At 37.4% G+C, this 16,173-nt stretch overlaps 1 protein-coding gene across 4 annotated transcripts in view; it reads right to left on the reverse strand.

Annotated features, from left to right (window-relative positions):
* Positions 1-16,173, reverse strand: part of STRN (striatin) — a 73,373-nt gene that overhangs the window by 9,247 nt on the left and 47,953 nt on the right. For 2 of the 4 annotated variants that reach the window (XM_055816034.1, XM_055816036.1), the window contains 7 exons: positions 13,458-13,594; positions 8,748-8,923; positions 7,708-7,755; positions 6,928-7,049; positions 5,927-6,094; positions 3,726-3,866; positions 1,291-1,395 (listed from right to left, as the gene is read on the reverse strand). In XM_055816034.1, the coding sequence (XP_055672009.1) occupies positions 1,291-1,395; positions 3,726-3,866; positions 5,927-6,094; positions 6,928-7,049; positions 7,708-7,755; positions 8,748-8,923; positions 13,458-13,594 (897 nt within the window). Of the gene's footprint in view, positions 1-1,290; positions 1,399-3,725; positions 3,867-5,926; positions 6,095-6,927; positions 7,050-7,707; positions 7,756-8,747; positions 8,924-13,457; positions 13,595-16,173 lie in introns of all 4 variants that reach the window. The other 2 variants (XM_055816033.1, XM_055816035.1) reach the window with 1 other exon arrangement.

A 16,173-nucleotide genomic window follows, 5' to 3' on the forward strand; every position in this document is an offset into this window, starting at 1 on the left:
CCTGTATTCACTGCTTAAATACTACTACAGCTCATAAATCCAAGATCTTGTCCCATGATTGAATCATTAAAACTATGTAAGAAGTCATTCTTTTAATGTTTACAGTATCAGGAGAGCCACAGTACCAATATCGCCAACTTTGTTAAACCTTTTTTTTAATGTCTGCAAAACCACCACGAAGCTGCAATCACTGTGCATTTTAAATATCTGCCCCTTAAGAGAACTAAGCAAGTTCAGGAGTAAGATATTGACTGGGAAGGAAGGCAGGAGATGAGTATACTAATAAGCAATGAGTATGAACTACATAAGAATATGGGATAATTTTAGTCAACTCAGAGAGAACTAATGTTCTATGACAGGTTTTTATAATTACAGTAATGATTTCATGTTAAAAATAAGCAAACCTTGAGTCAAATGTGCGGTGTTTTGTTGCAGAAGATAATAAAACAGAAAAAACCCCGAACAGCCATTTCCTCTACTATTTATTACTGAACTACAACATTAAACAAATCAGCTATTTTCAGCTTTTTCTTCAGCTTCCATTGGGTCCTTTCACCTCTTCTTATTTAACATACATCTGGGGAGCGGCAAACTTAAAATCAACAAAAACACTGAAAGATCTCAATTTAACTTTTAAGACAGCGTGACCTGGAAGCAGAAGTCACAAACTGAAGATAATCAAGACTCCCAGTCAGAACACCAGATTAACACTACCGTTCCTGTCAAAAACTCCTTTAAACCCTAAAAGATTCATAATAATGCATTTCAGTGTGACTCTCACTGCAAAGCAGAAAAAGTATTATAAGCTGTCCAGCTGTTTCTGCAGAATTGAAAGATTTGGAGAAATACAGGGGATCAAATTGAGAACAATGCCTACAAGGGAACTTCTACCTCCAAGCCATCAGAGGCAGAGGTCTTGGAAGCCCTAGAGGAGTGCCAGAGCTTCCTGCCCTCAGATCAAAATAACACAGACAACACAACACAAGAAACATGAACATAAGCTCATAAAGACTTTGAAAAAGCTTCCTTTTATGTTCAAAATTGATAACCCCTATACATAAGGCATTTTAATAAAATGGACAGAGAACAATGCAGGCTCCTAATCGTTGTGCCAATAAAGTTTAAGAGGGCTGGCAATCTTTGGGCTCTACTGGTGATGAGAGATTCCTGTTTGGGAGGGTATCAAATTCTTGACATCCCTCAGCATTTCTGTGAATAATATTAATCATAATGAAATTCTGTTTATGTTATACAGCTGCTATGACTAAGACCTGCTGAAAACATGCATACCTGTATTGTTGTCGTAGAATTTGATGTGTCTGTCTTCATGAGCAGTGATACTAATTGGAAGAGTTGGATGGCTGATGACCTTGTTTATCTGACAGGAGGAACTGACTGCTAAGAAAAAACCCACATATATCAATACACGCAAATTGCTAAGTTCTTTGAAAAACTGCTACTAAGAAATAAATATGTAATCAATCTTATTTGCAAAATAGTTCTTACCTTTATATAACGAAAACTCTCAGCTAGCACCTTCTGTAATGTGGTTTACTCTAAAAAACTTCCCAAATTACACACACAAAGAGGCATATATAAACCATATGTGAGTGTGAACACAAATAATGTTGAACAGTTTTAGAGGCACACATCAGGCAAGAATGTAAAGCCAAAACCTGAGTGAAAATACCTTCTTTGCACTTTCCCACCTCCTCTTGACAAGCCAAACTTTTCACAACATACTAACAGTGTGGAAAGTTAACACTGCAGACAGTGTATGTTTCCTAGCAAACAAGATCCCATGCCCTCACCCTCACAAAGCAAAACCCACGTACTATGACTTGATATATATGGAATAAAATTCTTACGAAAGAAAAGGTTGCTAGACTATTCATGAGAGCCATTTTCCTAGCCTTCAAGAATCTTGAAATATCATATATTCACACATAGAGAAAAAAGTCTATTTTTTTCATTAAAAATCTAGGCATTGCTGTGATGCACTGACTAGGGCAAGAGTGGTCTTAAAAGGCGTAGATTGCCACAAAACCACAAATAGCCACTCCACAGAACATCAAAATATTTTATTTTATAATAATAACTTTGTATATATTTTAATGATAATAATAATTTATAATAATAATTTGTAATTAAGTGTTATTCTTTCATGTGGGAGTTGAATGTATTTAGTTAAACTGCTGCCAAAGAACACTCACATTATCTAATCAGAATTCTTACTACAATAAATAAAATAGAATACTACTATAGGATTACTTGCTACTAAGGTGGTAAAGACTTCAAGTCACATATGAACCATCAATTAATGTCAGCATCCACAGGACACTAAAATTATGGAAGTGTAAATTAAGGAAAAAATACACAGAAATTAATAAACGTTCCTAAAATTACATGAGACTGCATGTGCTAGCCATCCTCAGTTTTAGAATGCCAAGCAGAGTGAGGCTTATACTGAACAGTGGAGTCCCTAAGTGGTGCTGGTAGGTCATTCTGGGTGACTCATTCTTCCTCTTGCCTAGTTTTTGTAGAATTATTTTTTTTTTAATATGTGTAAGCTTTATAGTACTGTTACATAACTAAAGATACTGAACAGGGACTGCTAGTTGCCATACCGTGGTCTCATTTTCTTAAAAGAATATTACTGAATTACAGTAAGGAGGAGGTAGTGAAAAAAACCATAGATTTTGATTTTTTTTTTAAATGTACTTTGCACTGAATAGAAATAACTGATTTAGGACTGTTTTTTTCAGACAAAGATGTGAGAAATCCTGCACAGTAAGAAATAATATAAAGACGAAAAATGTCTCCTTACCTTCCCTCTTACAAAATGACATTTAATTATTTTAAAACAGAGAGGCAAAGCCAATAAAAAGGCTTACTCCCTTTTAAATATATAATTACATAGTAGAATTCAGTGACACAAAACTTTTAACAAGAAAACTATCAAATTTGAAGAAAAACTGAATTTTTAGATTGTTGTCAGGTTACCATTTTGGCATGAATATGAAACCTCATGCTTCAGCTCATTCTGGTCTCTTTTTCCCTGTGCCAGGATAAAATAATTTACTGATAGCAGGCTCCTTATAGTTTCCTCTAAAACTTCTGATACTGGTCACTTAGATGATCCACGGCATTATATGGGACTTTGTGAATACCCTTCCACCAGAGCTTTGTTTTTCTCCTACACAGAGAACTTCAACCAACTAAAGCCAATTGCAAATGAGCCGAACGTATATAAAACTTAGAAAAGGGATACTTCTGAGGAAAAATAAAAAAGGATCTATACACAGACTCCCAAATTTTTAGTACATTCAGCTTCAGATTTTCCTGATATTACCTCCATCTTGCAATTTTGAACTGAAAACAAGAATGGAAACTGAAGCTGAAAAGATCACTGGGCTGTATTAAAGAAACCTTGTGCTTTCCTTTGCACTATTGTGTACCTTGAAGAGGTACTCAGACAGTGTGGACTCATTTCTTTTACCTGCTTTCAAAAGTATGTGCATTCTCCTGTTACTGAAATACCCATAAGGTCTGCTGTAGTAGTAATAATTTACTGTTACATCTTGAAACACAGCTTGTAATGTAATTCCTGCTATAATTTATCATGACACTGCCAAACTGTTTGGAAACACCAAAAAGACTATCAACAGTATCAGCCTTAAACAAGCAAATTTTTGGAGGGTTTTTGGTTTTTTTCTGATACATACTAGTATCCACGCTTGACTCCAAAGTAAGAATTTGTTGCCGTGTTTCCATGTTAAAAATGCTAGTGTGTCCACTGTTAAATGATGCTACCATGAGGCTTGGGTCACTGCTCACAAGATCTACCGACGAAGGGATTCCCATTTCTAGAAAACAATCCAGAAAGCATTTCTGTAAGGTTTAGTTGGTGTAAAGAAAACAAAACAAACAAACAAAACCAGTAAGCACTTTAATATTAAAAATGCCATGGCTATGAAAGAAATGTTACATTTTAAAATCTGCATTACGCCAATCTAAATAGATTGCCCTGTATGATCGCTATTTTAATCATATTTTTCTGATATTCATACCAACAACATTCTTTTTAAGATGCTGTATCTGGAACTGCAGCTGGACAGAAATCTACTTTGAAATTAAGAAAGTAAGAACTACATGGCCCCTTTTCCTTCCTTTAACTGTAAGAGCAATTCTCAGACAAACCTCCACTGCATCAAGTAAACGACAGAAAACTGAAGCAGTAAAACCATTTACATGACAGATATTAACATTATTATTAGCCTGGGCAAATTCAGACCTTAAAAAAACCCCAAAACCTTCCAGGTGCAAATTTTACAGGCTGACATTGTCAGCATGGTAACTTATATTAATACATTATAAACTTGTATTACAATGCCTTGTCCATCCTGCCTATTATAGTACATATCTGATCTCCTTACACTGTAGCTATCTGAACACTACAGGAGAGAAGGCCAAACCAGCAGAGCTTGGGTACAGAAAATCCCTTAAAATTTTCCTCCTGAAATGTCCTGTTTGTCACCCACTATGTGAAAGAGCACCACCTGCTGCAACAGATGCCAGGAGGAAAAGGAGGAAGAGGTACAGAGACAGACACTGAACATTAAGCAACCTAATGTCCATGGATGCAGATAATGCAGGAATATTATCACCTCTCTCTAAACCTAAGATTCATGGGAGAAACATGTTTCTGGGACACACAACCTCAGGAATGTTGCTCAGGAACAGTGGTACTTATCTACAGGTACTCCAAAAAAGCCAGAAAGGACTGATGTGAGAAGAAAACATACTGTTTCTGAAGTGGCCTTTTCTACTACTGCCATGCCTGCTTATCTGCAGCTTCCTGGCAAGCCTACAGTGGTTAATCTAAAGGACTTAAAATGATGACTGCTAAGGTTCTCACTAAATCACAGGAAAACTCCATTCCAAAGGACCATCTTTGATGGAGAATCTTTGACTTTCACAGCTGGGTTTCATTCCAGTTTGGAATATAAAAAAACCAAGATCAGCTCTGTGAGGCAACACTATGCTGTCTTCCCACCTAATTTAATTTAAAAAAACAAAAACAAAACAAAGAAAAAAAAAAAACCAAACAAAAAAAACCCCAACCACACCACCACTGTCAGGAAGTTTTCAAAGTAGACAGGTAGGCAAGCTGGCAGTGAACCAGTTATGCTTTCCACAGAACCTTGTAGACCTTTGGAAACATAGTACTGCAAGAACTAAAAAGTATGAAACATTTCTATCTTGCTCAGTGTATTTTAACTAACAAGTAGTGGCAGATCTGACCTGCTTTATGCCACAATTCAATAAGCCTGTTCAATGACGCTGAAGTTTATTTTGTCTCAAAGTTGTTCTGAAGAGCCAAGGAACTGTCTTAGTTCATGGGGTTGCCTTTAGGGACAGTGCCAAACTCCCTTAGAGTTAATGGTAACAGGCTCATTCTAGAGCACTTAAGACCACAACTTCAAGAAATTAGGCTCTAAATAGTAGGATTTTGATTTGTGCATGACATTTCAGTAAGTAAACCCAACAGAGTAAGCTTTTTCAACTACCAGTGTTTTAGATGTCTAGAAACAGCTTTTTATTCTGGACAAACCAAAAGCAAGGGTCTAATCGAAACTCAGTTTGAATCCAAACTATGGAGTTGAAACATTACACTCAATGGTTCTAGTAGCATGAGCAGATCATCTGCAACAGTTGGCTTTTAAGATGTATGTGATTGTCTCCTTGCATGGAGGTACCTATTCAGCTCGTGACAAAGAAGCAGGGATCCAAAACTCTTCCCCAAAACAGTCAGAAGATAAAAAATCCAGCAAAACAAACGAGAAATATTCCTATTCAGTAGCCAAAACTACAGCAGTCTGAACAGCAATGATTATGAATGTTAAGGTAGGGCAGCTTTCCATACCTTGATTATCATTAAATATATTGAGAGCTGGAGCAATTTCTGTAGCTTTCCACAAACGTATAGTGCCGTCTGCTGAACAGGACAGCAAACGCTGGTGTGCTCCACTGTAAACCAGACCCCATACTGCATCCGTATGGCCTACAAAAGCACCTCTTAGAACAGAAGGATCTGTGAAAAAACCACAACAAACCACTTTTCGAAAAAGAATTTGAATTAAGTCAACAGCTGTAGCTTGGTCTGTGTTTATGGACCAACTTTAAGAAGGTAGTCCATAAAAATCCCAAGACCAATCAGGTCGTATCAATATAGAATTCTCAGTTATTCTTGTATGAAGATGCTTGAATTCATCAGCATTCAGTCATCCAGTTTACAACTAGATAGAACAGAACAATGTTTCATCAGAAGGGACAGTATCAAAGTTGGCAAAACACATTTTGATTTTAAAATTCCCTTTCAAACAGCCATTAATGGCACATCAGTCCCTTTTTTCCAAAAGCCAACTTAGAGGCCAACCACATCTGAAGCTACGAGAAGTGAAAAATGTTTTAAAACACGGCCACAAGGCTGACACCCACTGTGATCTGGTAAACCTTACCAAACAGGGCCTTTTTAGCTGTTTGCAGACAGCATTAACAGCTTTGGTCTCAGACTATACAACCTCTTTCTATCTCAACTTTACAGAGATTTGTCAAAGAAAAGAACATTAAAATAAACATTTGCTGGACTTGCCAAGTATCAAGCTTAGTTCTGTACTTTTCAGCCTAGTGGTTTCTCAAAATTGCAGTGAGATCAAGGCCTTATTTAAGAAAATGACAAATTTATCTTCTCATCAGCCAGCATCAGTATTAAAACAAAAATTTAATTAAAGTAATTGAAGTCAAGTTTCAATTTTCTCTTTTAAATTTTCAAAGAAGCATTAGCTACAAATTATACTATTTTAGCCACGTAACATTGACGTCACTAAATGTATCACTTCACTGGCGTGAGTGACAGCAACATACCGTAAGAGTCATAGGGGTCGATGTTTGGGTTGGTTGTGTTCCAGCCATGGATGAGGCCATCCGTTCCCCCACTGTAACACTGTTCACCATTACTGCTCATCACCACACAGAGCACTGGTCCACTGGAAGAACCCCCACCAAAGAAACATTGACTATTAACATATTCATTATGTGAAAAGCAACGTTAATGAAATCTTCACATTTTCCTCTCAGACACAATTCACTTGCTGCATGGACTGCAACAAAAATCATGCATAGTCAGATCATATGCTACACTTCCTACAAAAAACCTCCACAATATTTGATAGTGTAACTATTAACAGGACAATTTACTCATTATGTACGTGAAATATGAGTGTGTCACACTTCTGAACTATAGGCTTTGTTATTTTGCATAAACAGATTTTTTTCCTTTTCTGAAGTCCTAAAGCTCTTTCATGAAATTGATTCAGTAGATTTAAATTCACTGCAAACGGCTTTACTTTGTAGATGCATATATCTGACAAAATGGCAAGAGCTGCAACGATGAACACAACACATAATGGAATTTGAACTGTATAATCTCTATGTTTTTCTTTTTAAAACTGTGGTGTGCCTAGTTCCAGGCATAAATAATTACACAGAAAGAAGGTGAACATATGCAGATATTTTAAATAACATGGGAATTAAAAGCATCACATGAAATCACTAGTTGACAAGGTGGAAATTACCTTTAAAAAAAATTCTGTGTCTTTAAAACTCATATAATTCTTAAAATATGATTTCTCAGGAAATACTCACTTATGTGCTCTGAAGGTATATATTGGCTCTACATCAAGAGAAGCACTCCTAAATGAAATACAAGAAAATGTTAACATGTCTATGATCTCACACAATGCCTTACAAAAACATGTCAGAATTGCTAAATTCTTAAAGTCACTGCTACATCTTTTTAAGTGTTTCTCCCACAACTCTTAACGAGATTTTTCATATGTCTAGGAATTCTTTCAATTCTTTCAAAATATGATAGGATTTGTTGGTTTGCGTTTTTGTTTTTTAAAAAAAATCCAAAGTCCACAGCCTCTCACAGTTCAATCAAGCCAGTAAGTACATACACCAATCGTGGGGAAGGAATGGAGGGCCATCAATATCACATGGAATATGTCGTTAAATGTACCAAATCCCTACCACAGCAAAGGAGCTTATGACAACTTGGTTTTGTATCAATGCTGTAGCACAGTTACAAACCACTTCAAAAACTGCTGCTCTGGACTACCAGTCTGGGGGTTGTTCCAGACTGTAGGACGATCCCAGGCTTTTCCCAGTCCTCCTAAAAGGCATGATGTACTCCCTTATCATACTAGCCCCACTATGAATTTGCTCTCATTTCTGCAAATCCCCAGCAACATGCAAGAGAGCGTACAAAGGAACCTAGCAACATCTCAAAGTTTAAAGCTGTACAGACGTTATATGCATACATGTGTATACAAGTATATGCATATATATATAAAAATGCATTTTTATACATTTATGTACACATGCAAGCACATTAATAGGCCACATCCAAATGTTTTGACTAGTAAATTAATTTGTCATGTTATCTACAAAGAAAATATAAAAAAGTGAATGGCTTTCATTTTCACAAGCAGAACACATTCACAAACACACACAGGATTTCCTCTGGCACTCTTTGTCTGCACCCTTCTCTAAGAGCTTCTTTTCCTACTCTTACATTCAAGGAACAATTTCCATTAACTGCAAGGGCCATTCAGTGAAGTGGCATCCAAGGTTATGAAGAAGAAAAAAAAATGTTTCTTGAAACAAAACAAAAAAAATCTTACTTTTTTGCTGGGGCTGTTTTTTGTAAATTCCACATTTTTAATGTATGGTCCTCTGAAGCTGTTATTAAGACTGGTTCAACTGGATGAAAAGCGAGACCTCTTATTCCATCAAAGTGACTTCTTAATGTGAATTTGGGGTTCCAAGTCTTTCTCAATGCATCCTTATTGTTTCCTATCTAATAAAAAAAAAATGCCAAACTTGTAATTAATGAGGAAGGCACAAGGAAAGGAAAAAAAATCAGAAATTTAGTTTGGCATTTTCAGATGTCAAATTAACTCACACACTTTTCCTAACAACTCGCTCTCGATTAACGTCCATTTAACGATGATCAGACAATGTAAAATGAGAATAATGTATTCCCCAAAAGCAACAAGTAATGTCATGTCCACAGTAATACATTCTGTGCAAATCTGAGATACTCCACGTTTGTTAAGTTACGCAATTTAAAAGCTGAAAAATAACTTTCTGACTGATACTGCTGTGAACTCAGTTCGGTGTTTTAAATTTGATCCATATCCACTGGCTCATTCATTAACACGGGGCCTGACTCAACCAAGCTGTGGTCCCTGAATATCCAAAGTACCACTGACATGGCATGTCTGAAGCAAAGACCTAAGAGAAACAGCAGCACAGAAAGGACATGCCTAACTTACTCACCTAAGGCAACCCAAGCTCTGTAATAACGCAAGACAAGTAAAGCTTGCCAGAAAAATTAAAAAGACCAAAAAGAAAAAAAGGGAAAAAAGGACTTGGCTACATACTAAGGATATAACTGGCAAGCAATAAGCTATCATATATACCGACACAATTATTTTGCAATGAATGCATTTTAGCAGATCCAAAAAGAAAGCCCTTAAATAACAGTTATTTCAACATTGCTCCTCTGAACAAATGTTGATGTAAAATGCTGAACAGACTTTTATCACTCTGTCAGTCAACACTGCCACAGTTAAATTTACCCTACCATACCCACTGCTGATGGTGGTTATGGAAAAACAGGAAAACAAATCATTGTAACTCAAATATTGATGATTTCATATGTTGAAAGCTACAGATAATCCCAAATAAATTAGTATCTTAACTGCAAAGGAGAGATGATTGTTTTGAGCCACCTGAAGTATCTACAATTGTATTCTGGAATGGTGGCAGCGGGAGGTTTAAAAACAGAAATGCTTTTTCTGTTTTGTTACTTCTGGATTTAATAATGAAAATGTGCTTCAATTAAGAGGTTCTATAGATTTTAAACAATGAGAAAGAAGTTACAACAAACAACAGGTTTAGTCTCATCGTATTTCTTAGTAATGACTCACTGCCTTGCTCAGGGAGGCAAGTCAGTTTCTTTGCCAGATTACTGAGCTGAGCTGGCTCAACAAGGGAACAGACAAATGCTTGAGCTGGTGCAAGGATGGGGCAGGACTGTGATTTTAGCAGCTCTGGCAGATGTTCTGCAGATTGGCCAAGTAAGTCTTGACAAAAAGGGTACAAGATGCACAGAGTATTCACATATATCTGGAGAGGCATTTGGTTGCCTCAACACAGGCAAGTAATGCCAATTAGGTAGTGGAGGGGGACCCTGCCTGCCCTGCAGCCGCCATACCAGCAGCACAGGTCCTCTGTCACATCTGCGAGACTCACAAAGACACCTCAGATGGCCTAACAGCACATGCCAGTTCTGGCAGGACAATATTCTCCATTTGCTTCTCATTCAGTCAAAGATGTTCTTCCAAAGGAGTCCAAATTTATAAATTGGGAAGTAGATGGAGGGCAGTCCCAGACAGCAGACCAGCAGCAGAGGTGGAAACAGATCCTAGCTGGGACGCACCACCATCACTCCTCTTCACCCACCAGACCCCCACAAGCTCTCACAAGCTGGGTTACTAACACAGCAGCCAGCCCCTTTCCCTCTCTCCCCACTGAAATACAACAGTGAGGTAGTCTGAGACTTGAAAAGCAGCTGGGGGGCAGGGGGGATGGGTGGGGGTCCGAATATGTTCAACCCCTAAATTAACACCTGATCTGGATTTGCCACTAATAGTAATATTTGTGACTATACAGACAACTTGAAAACTCCAAAGACAGCAATGATATGTAGGTAGGATTATGGACACTTCTCTTGCTCAAAGTTGCAGGAAATCAAGCAAGTCTACTGCAAAGTCCAAAACCTCCAAGGCAGTACATAACATTAAATGTAATTATTTTGTAGTTCAGATACTGCAATGCACAGTACTCAGTCTTTTATAATTTTATGAAGCTTCTTAACCTACCCAGGAAGACTAGGGAAAAAACCAGAACCAACCAAAGTGAACATTTGTTAAAACAACATATAAAGGAAGGAAAAAGAAAAGATAAAACATAAGAGTGTATTGGCTAGCAATCTGGGAAACTTCATGGAAATATCATTTAGACAGTCTAAAAAACTTACCCACAAAAGGAACATTTTCTCTTTCAAGTAATAAACTGATAATCTCCATTACCAAGTGAAAAGCATTCTTTAATTTACACAGAGCCAAAGCAACATGTAAAAAAAAGCCCTGAGAAATGAGGTAGGCTAATGCTGCCATGTTTTAGAACAAAATAATCTAGTAAAAATGTTAGTGGGACAAAAGGGACAAAATAGGAAAGTATCTGCAGCTCTTGAGAGCAAATAAATCTAGAGACAGATTCACATGAATCTTTCAACTTTTTCAGTGTCAATTTTGAATCATATGGAGAATAAAAAAGCACACTAAATTTCCACCAATCCTACCCGATTCACATTTGGCAGCTGGAAGAAGGTATGAAGTAGTCCAAAATAAAAACAGATTATATTATTTTGTAAGTTAAACTTCCAGTGAAATTTGTAGTGGAAAAACTAACCTTTCATTTTGCTTCAATAAAGAGCACAGTGACAAGAGCTAAGAGCTTTGTAAACAATTTTTTCTTTTTTTAATTGTCAACACTAGAAAAAGGTAAGAGCTGAGGGATAAGCATCACTATGAATTCCTGATCACAGGACTTCATAGAAGCATTTAACAAGTGAACAAACAGAAGTTAATATTCTCAACCATGCAGAACAGGATAGAAGTGGATAAAAAATGCTACATTCCATAAATGAAAGCTCTTAGTTTGGGATATGGAGACATGGACAAACACAATAGTTTATATGAAGACTTGAACAATGAAATCAAGCACTGAAAGCATTCGGGTATTAAGGCCTTGCAGAGATAGTTTAGGTTTGTCATGTCCTCTGACTTTAAAAATTCAGCATCTAAGTTTTAGGTGTAACTGTAAAAGAAAGGAAATGTATACATCATCTTACCCCTTTTTGGAGACAAAGTTAGGGAAGATTAGCAAAAAAAATTAAGAGCTGAGCCCAAATTAGGAGATAATGCTAAAATACTGAATTTTAGCAGAGATGTTCTGTATCACTACAATCTTGACGATCCACAACACATCACATGCCCAGAAACTTGCTATAGTAGCAGAGCATATCTCTGCAGTGTCACTCTCAAAACATGTGTAAACTTCTAACAAGTATGTAATTTATTGTTTTACAAGTACATACAAAGGTAGAACTTCAAAGTAAGGACCTGCAGGTTATTATTTCTGAAATCTCAGATTTGATTTGTGGAAGTAAAATCCCAGATGGTGATTACTTGAGTCAGATCTGCTGAAAAGCAGGATTCCTCCACAATACACAACTCTAAAAAAATCATGTCTGAAATTCCTTAATCTTGACAGAGCTGGGCAATGCAATTGCAAGATTAATCTGAAGTTGACAGATCACAAAGGAGCAGACAATTAAATACCTAAGTATCTTTTCCCAAGAAATACAGACAAAAATTCTGTATGACTGCAAGGAAGCAATTTTAAGAAACATTTTTCATAGAAAGTGAAAGGAAAAGAAGCCACAGGCTACACAAATAGTCACAGAAGTGTTGGCCACAAGAGCCTCCTAAAAACTCTCTGGGCCAGCTTCCCATTTGAAATGAGACTATTGCCCACACCAGGTACTGTAAGCCAAGTATTCAAACATCTTCCAGCAGAAGGATTCCAGTATCTCTGGGCAACTTGCTTTGGTACCACCTCCTATGTAACACTTTTTTCCCTAATGTCCAACCTTGACCTCCTGAGCCATAATTTTCTATTGTCTCCTCTTGTTTTAACACCTGGCAGTATGGAGAAGCTTGGCTCTGTCATCCTTGTAAGCACCCTTCCAGTATCTGTAGGCTGCTATTTGAGCACCCCTTAGCCTCCTAACAACTGAACAGGACTAGGTCCCTTAGCATCTCCTCATCAGTCACATGCTACTGGACTTTCCAATTTCTCTACAACCCTCCTGAAGTGGAGGGGCCCAAAACTGTGTACAGGTATGGCCCCACCAGCCCCACAGAGGGGGCATTAACTTCCCCTCAGTCTGCTGGCCTTGCTACTCCTAATTTTGATTATCGTCGCTGGGGTTACAAGTACCCAGCTGTATGACTACCACTAATTACACTTACTGTTAACTATTTGAATAACATGGCAAACAAATAAGAGAGGGGCTTGCACAGAGCTTGAAGGCTGCTGTGTACAGGAAGGACAGACATGTCAAGTAAAAATTCGTGACACCCTCTGTCAGCATAATTTCAACAGGAAAATGTCTTCTGCTGAGCCTACACACACGTAACTTGCATCTGCCTTCTGCAAGTAGACAGTAGGACCTTGAGTTGCCATTAATAACCACTTACATCATAAGTCAGCGAATCTGCCTCATTGGCTACTGTAAGGCCTGCCAGTTCTCCAAGACCCAGCTCATTTTCAAGAGCTTCATCTGTTCCCATAATGAAAGATTTCCCTGAAGAAGGAGGGAATGTTAAAGCTTCCACTGCAAGAAAACAAAATAAAAAAATCCTGAAACATGGTTTTATACAATGCTGATTAATAAAAGCATGTTTCTTACTTCCAAAATACTAAACATCTCTCAAGTAGCTGAGGGCAAAAAGATATAAAAAGATGCATAAAAAGCAGTGGTTCTAAAGATAATCACTGTACTTACCCATCAACAGTATCTTCTGAACATAATACTTACACTTCAGGTATGCACAACTCAAAACAGTAAAAGTAATTAGCCACAGGAGAGAAGACTACACTACCATTCACCCATATCTACTGCAAACGTAACACAGAAAGCTCAGGCTCTTCCCCAAATCTGCTACAAAACAGGCAAATAGGCTCTGGAGAAGTAGCAAAAATTAAGACAGTTGGTGGGAGCAGCTGGACTCTTCCTTCCTAACACCATATCCACACACATTCAAAAGCATGTCTAGAATGAAGCTGTTGACATGCACTCCAACCTCACAATATGACTGGAAGCTGACAGTTCATCACTTCTTGTAAAATCAGTTTAACTACCAAATAGGTTAGTCAGCACTGAATTCCAGGTTTTTCCTAGCAGTATCCAAACTTAATAGTTCACTTACAGTTCCTATACAATGTCTACAGGAGCTCCAGTCACTGTAACAAACAGATCCATAGGCAGATTCGCTAGGAATGGGAGGATCGAAGGCTAAGAGGAGCACAGCTCACACACACCACACAAGACTGATCAAGTGCAAGATAACTCGAAAGGAGTTGTGCCTTTACCAGCTTCCCTGTACAACGGCTCTCCAAGTCCATACATCACAAAAGGGGGGGGACTGAACAGATGAAAAGGTGTTATATTCTGGACACAAGAGACTTCACTCAATTTTATACATATTTTGTCTCAAATCAAAAGAACTTTTCAGTAAACTACAATTTTTTCCCCTTCTACCTCCATTGTAAATACAAGCCTTGGAAAATACTGTTGCTACCAGGCAGAGAGAAAAGGAAACACCATCTCATTCTCAGTGTCTTATTTAGTATAACAGCACCAACACCAAGTTAAACCCACGCAAACTATGGTTTACAATGAATAGGCTGATCTGTTCAGGCTGCTTCCCTCTTGTCCCAAAGGCAGCAGGTTCAGATGCTATTCAATCCCCCTCCAGTCCAGCTGGACTCACTACTGAGTGTCCTGCTTGCTTTCTATTACTTTTTACATAAAAATAAAAGCCCTTCAAGTTCTGCCACTTGCTTAGGTCTCTTAGTTATTACCTTTTAATCACAAACTTCTCTTACCTTCTTCACCCTGAGGTGTAAACTACCGTTCTCTTTTTTCTCTCTTTTGAATTTACAGTGTAATATTCTACATGCAATACATACTGGGCATAACATTTTAGAAACAAAAAATATCATAGAGTCTCAGATTTATAAAGGAGTAACACAGCTAATAGTTTGTAATACTGAACTTAGACTGATAACAATCAACTGTCCTCTTCTGTTTTTGTGAGAGTCCATCTGAGTCTCCAAATTAAAAACCACATAACTGAAAGGACATGAAAATAGAACGGTGCTAATATGGCTCTCAGTATATGTGAGAAAAGTTGGATAGGAAACACTCAACAAAGAATTCCTCCACTTCTCAAAGCGTTGCTAAGTTACCCCCTTCTTTCATAAAGAAAATCACTGAGCATGTAGGAAATAGAACTACTGAGATCTTCAGTAACTATGCCACACGCCAGGGCTTTTTATGCATCTTAATTATAATTTGGCCAACCTACTTTTTCACACTCATTGAAAGACTGCTAAGTGAAACCCATGTTTTGCTCATTTTTCAAAAGACATATTTACCAGTTAAATAAAAAGCATGATATGATCTTCTACAAATTAATATAGCCTCATACGTTTATTTTATTATGCTACATATTACAACAGCAATTCAAAACGTTGAATCAAATAGATGATTTAGCAACTTTCAGACATAATACTAATGAAGGTAACCACATGCCTCATTGCAAAGATGTGTGGCTTTCCATACTTGGACTCGCCACTATGAGATTATTTTTTTTTTAATTTTTGGAACACATTATGGAAATGAATACACCGGCAAGCTCCAAGTTGTTCCATATGATTCACTACATAATCACCGCGTGCATTTAAAAGCTATACCTAGCCACTTCTGTTTACCGGCAGAGCCTCTATCTTTGCGCTTAAAAAAAGAATGCATACATAATGTGTGTGTTTCTGTATGTATATATATACATATACACTTGAAATTATGTTCATGGGGAGAAAACAGATGCTGTTATGTCCCGAGAGTTTATGTTCCACACTTGCCTGGGGACAAATAAAAGTGAGTGACTTAAGATCCTCATATTACGAACCCATCAAGTGCCAAATGAGTTTTTACCATCATATTCAAAGGTATTCAGCCAAGACTTTATCTAGGTAGGTGTCTTGACCTTAATAATAGTGACTGGAGGGAATGAACGGGAATGCCATTTATCACACTTAAGGCAGAACTCGTAATGCTGAATCAGTATCTGTAAAGTGCCTGGGAAGTCTTAGGGGATAACCTTTAAGCAGAAGTAACTATAAACATCA

Source organism: Falco peregrinus, chromosome 11 (assembly GCF_023634155.1).
Source record: "Falco peregrinus isolate bFalPer1 chromosome 11, bFalPer1.pri, whole genome shotgun sequence".
NCBI classification, from domain to species: Eukaryota; Metazoa; Chordata; class Aves; order Falconiformes; family Falconidae; genus Falco; species Falco peregrinus.